Below are 4,957 nucleotides of genomic sequence, written 5' to 3'. Positions count from 1 at the left end.
CACAATGAGTGATTAGCGCTGGGTCGTTAACCACTAATGCACCGGCCAACCGGGAACACAGAACTAACCTTTACAGGGAAGGCGAGGCCAAACGCTGAGCAGCGAGTTGAGATGTAAACGCCACATAATGCTTTGTTCACAAACATGCATCATTTTCATGGGTCCTCAAAGCACCACTGAAAGCGCTACAAGTTATTCCTGCGGTTCACGTAGAGCTGCGCAATCAGAGCTAATGGGGTGGGTTTAAACTCTTACCTTAATCAATAACTCCTCATAACTAATCATAATTCCTCACAGGGGGTTGATGTAAATATCCATAGCGGTCAGCCTGTGTCCAGTTTGAGTGAAAGGAGGAGCGTGGGATCCGTGCTGAGGTTAACTTTAGACATCCAGCTACTACAACGCGAGGCAATGCGCAGAGGCCAGCGGTGTGATTGGTCCGGCTTTAAATGCATAAACTATAAACATATCTTTTAGGAATAAATCTGCTCTGGTAGTGAAACGCTCGGAGCAACAGAAACACTTGTAATCCGACTTAAAATAAAGCGATTTAAAAAAAAAAAAAATTATTTTATTTTCCTAAAAAAAACCAAAAAAACAAGAAAGGCTTATCCCGGCAGTGGCGCTAGTAAAGCATGGCGGGCCGCCAGGCCTATAATACACTGGGGGAAACCCTGCAGTTGGACAGCAGAGAGAGCTCATACTAAAGAGAAGAGCTGTAGAAGTGTTTTAGTTCAAAGCTCCCATGCAAATGTCACATTATCATACACCGCTGTAATTAGATGCAGAAATGTCCTGCAATATAGAAACTAGATTTGAGGGAATTGACTTCAAAATGCACAACACCTGCAATCCAACAGTGAATTTCATGCCCTGAACCCGTACTCAGGGACACACACCTCTGTTCCCTCCTGCTCACAGTGAGACAGAGACAGACTTTCAAATGGCAGATGCAACTAAATTAGACGGTTAGAAATTCATCACTGTGGAAAACGTACCCTGTTGGCACAGAGTCTTACAAAATTACTAGCCACTCTCTGCCAGGGAGGGAGCTGCTGAATGCGCTAATACACGCATGCACTTATTGGCCGATGTTCCGGTCGGCATCTCATCTGTTCCCATATGTCCCAACATGATGTTTATTCTATTCTCAAGAAACCTAGCTTTGAGTCCTCTCAGCTTCATATTTACTGGCTCACTCCCACCTTAACATTTATCAGAAAGTAGCTTTTATCACAAAACATAAATTAAATCGCTATCTGAACTTGTTGCAAAAATGTGTATCTATTGATGTTTTTTCTGGTTTGTGGTTTTCCTTCAGGATCAAACAGACTGTTCTTCTCCAGTCAGCAGATCAGTGCTGCTGATCTCAGAAAGAAATGCTCGCCATGTTGTGGGAGTTCTCCGTTATCTGGAGCGAACTGACGCACCACTTCCTCCTGTGCTGTTCTCCTTTGCTGAGGGGGTACATGTGGCCCGCGAAGACCAGAAGTCAGATCGACCTTTTTGCAGCTATCTGAAGAGCTTTGGATTCTGCAGGTGTGTTTTTGGTGTTATTTAGTTCAGATAAGTCATACTTTTACATCTCAAAAAGTGAAATTGATGTTGTAATTACTGCTGTTACCCAAGTTTATTTAAAGAGTCATACAATGAGAAGACAAGTATTTGATACACTGCTGATTTTGCAGGTTTTCCCACTTGCAAATCATGTCTTTTGTCTTTAGTTTTTATTATACGTACTCTTCAACAATGAGTAAGAAACAAAAACAAAAATCCATAAAATCTCATCTGCCAATGCTCTATGCTTACTGATACACGCAAAAACTGTCAAGTCAGAATATTTCCATTGAATTTCCATCATCAACTTGAATTGAAGTACATATTTATTATTAATCAAATTAATTGTTGTTTGTGTGTACTGACTACAAACAGAAATGACAACAAATGAATGAATGAATATACATCATTAATCCCAGAGGGAAATACGCATTAAAACTAGTAAAAATGTATGGTAGGACTTTCGGGTCTGACCGCAAGGTAGAAGGTCACGTTCGACACTGCTTCTGACAAGAATCCTGAAAATTCCCTTTTAAAAATTACTGAACGCTACAACAACGGTAACTGTTTGATTTGGGTGAAACTATGCCAGGCCCTGGAAGACCGAGCAAAGATAAGTCAAGAATAACTATGCAATCCAAGTTGACGGACTACGTACCACAAAATGTGGAGCCTAGCACAAACGGAGCTAGCAAGAAAGTTAGCAAAGAGCCCAGAAGCAGCAAGGGAGTAGATGAAAAACTAGCAGCTAACAGCGGCGAAATGAATAACTCACTCGGTGACAAAGCAGATATACTAGGAGCAATAAAGAGCTTAAAGTCTCACTCGGTGACAAAGCAGATATACTTGGAGCAATAAAGAGCTTAAAGTCTGAGTTTTCTGGAAGGTTTGATGGTCTTATGACAGCCATAGAAGCAGTGAGGAAAGAAGTGGGTGAGTGTGAAGCGTTTGACGCATGCAGAGGAACGTTTGTCCACAATGAAAGACGAGCAAATGTCGCTAATTAACAAAGTTAAGAGCTTGGAAGAAACAAAGAAGCTAATGGAGGAAAAAGTTTTTGACATGTAAATGAGATCTCGCCTCAACAACCTTAGATTGGTGAATCTCCCTGAAGGAGCAGAGGGCTCCAATGCCTGTGGATTTTTGGAAAGCTGGTTACCAGAAGTGTTGGAGTTGCCTGCCCTGAGAAACCCACTGATTCTCAAAAGAGCTCACCGCGTCGACCTGAAAAGAAACGCAGAAGCACCCCCAAGAACCATAATTATGCGGTTCCTTAACTATAAACAAAAAGATATAATATTCTAAGCAAGCAAAGCAAAAATGGATATCCTCTATAACAGTGGTCCCCAACCTTTTTATTACCGCGGACCGGTCAAGACTTGAACATTTTGCTGGAGGGGTCAGCCGTCAGATAAGGCTTCTGCATGTTGGTGTTCCCGTTAAAGCCTGAATATACTGAATTTGGGTTGTCTTGGCCCTTTTATCGCAACCTGTGACTGGGAACGAGAATACGACCTGTTGAATGTGACAGGTAGCCAATCAGAAAGCGTGGTGACGTGAGGACAGAGGGGAATCCCAAACAGCTCTCACGCCGGTCCACTGGACTCTCACGCAACTGAGAGTCCGGTGGATATCGGAGATGATATGTGGAAATGTTTATTATTATATGTAAAGGTCATTATTATATATTATTATGTTTATTCAGTTAAAAATGTTAACTATGAAAAAACATAGTCACCTCCAAATCATAGTGCAACAAATAGAGCGGCTGCTCCCGTCTTTTATCCAACGCCTTTTCTTTTTGTTACGTCTTTTATCTCTTAAAATGAGTCCACAAACTATCACTATTGCTTCTACATCGTCATCCGTGTTTGGTCATTCTAAATTCCTGTATGCTTTGTTGGGGGTTTTACTGGATTATCCTCTGGAATCAGGATGCTTATGAGTGGAATCAGTTCGTGTGGTGTGTTGCTCCTGCTGTGTGGCTGAACTCGAACCTGTTGTACTTTTATCAGCTCTGTGGTCACAGAGGTTTGGAGAATCGGCCGACAATTCTTAAATCTTGTCGTCTAAACCAGACTTACGACTCACAAGCTCTACTCATCTCCTCTCGACCACTGCCCAAACGCTCTCTGACTCTGGTCGCTATGGTAACGTTTACATATCCCTTCAAAATAAGATACAGATGCGCCACAAAAACGAACATTTTACTTTCGTGAAAATTTTAATTCACGATAACGACTAACAGGAGCCCTGAGTTTGTTTCTCTGTTACAAGACTGTCCCATCTGGGAGTGTTTGGAGACGATGACACCCGAATCGTTGCTTATATCCACAGCCTGCTTGGTCTCTATGTGGCGAAGCAGTTTGAAGGATTCATTGCCTCATTAGCGAGCCGGTCGCGGCATGTTACGCAGAGCGGGCTTGTAATGTGGGACTCACCTACGGGTCGAGGATAAATCCATTCTCCTGTCTCTTCTCTGGGCCTTTCCCCCTTTGCAAAGAAACTTTCCAATGATATCTGATCTGTTTTTTACTCATTTTGCTGCTTTTGGGCTCAGTGTTGGTGCGCAAGTAACCGAGAGAATCCGGTTAAAGGATTTTCAAAATAAAAGATCCTCCAGACTCGATACATAAAACGGAAATATTTAATTATTTCTTGCGCGGCCCGGTACCAATTGGTCCATGGACTGGTGGTTGGGGTCCACTGCTCTATAAGAACCAACGGGTGAGACTCTACAACGATGTCGAGAAGGAGATACACAAGCAACGCAAGCAGTACAATAGAGTCTGCAAGCGCCTCCGCGAGCTCGGGCTGAGCTCGGAGGGCATCATCCCTCCGGCTAAACTGATGCTGACTTATCAAAGGGAAACTTTCAAGTTCAACATACCAGCCGAGGTCCAAAGGTTCATCGATTGGATTCAGAGAGGACAGATAAGTGCAATGGAGTGACTGAATAGATGCAGTACCGATAGATTGTAGCGTTGGTGCGTCTCTTTGCTAAATATACCTTTCTGTTAGATCATCGTTATGTTCACAATATATAACGTGAAGTTGCACTCTTTATAATACTCTTTATTATATTTCTAGGTTCACTATTCCTGGGTTTCCCCCAGAAAAGAGGCTAAGCCCGGTGGTAGGTGGCGCGAGGCTTGCTGCCTGGCCGGCCGCCAACGATTCATTAAAAAAAAGATTAAAGTTTACATGAAAGTTGAAAAATGACTATTTATTATGGGATATTGCACAAATATTTGCACTTACAAAAAGGCACACTTTTGAAACTGTTAACTGAAAATACAATCAAATTGTTTGCACTTACGTTGAATCCTGCTTTAAAAGCCATACTTATAACAAATTAAATTAACATAAATTATTAAATGTAAACAAAGCACCAACCCAC

General features: G+C 42.1%; 1 protein-coding gene across 1 annotated transcript in view; it reads left to right on the top strand.

Moving 5' to 3' along the window:
• The window catches only part of tdrd12 (tudor domain containing 12), a 72,033-nt gene that overhangs the window by 34,390 nt on the left and 32,686 nt on the right, over nt 1–4,957 (top strand). The window contains exon 26 of the mRNA XM_007543363.2: nt 1,322–1,539. Coding sequence (XP_007543425.1) covers nt 1,322–1,539 — 218 coding nt within the window. The remainder of the gene's footprint in view (nt 1–1,321; nt 1,540–4,957) is intronic.

Source organism: Poecilia formosa, unplaced genomic scaffold (genome assembly GCF_000485575.1).
Source record: "Poecilia formosa unplaced genomic scaffold, Poecilia_formosa-5.1.2 Scaffold805, whole genome shotgun sequence".
NCBI lineage: Eukaryota > Metazoa > Chordata > Actinopteri > Cyprinodontiformes > Poeciliidae > Poecilia > Poecilia formosa.
The sequence above is the reverse complement of the archived record's forward strand: the minus strand, read 5'-3'. Positions and strand labels throughout refer to the sequence as shown.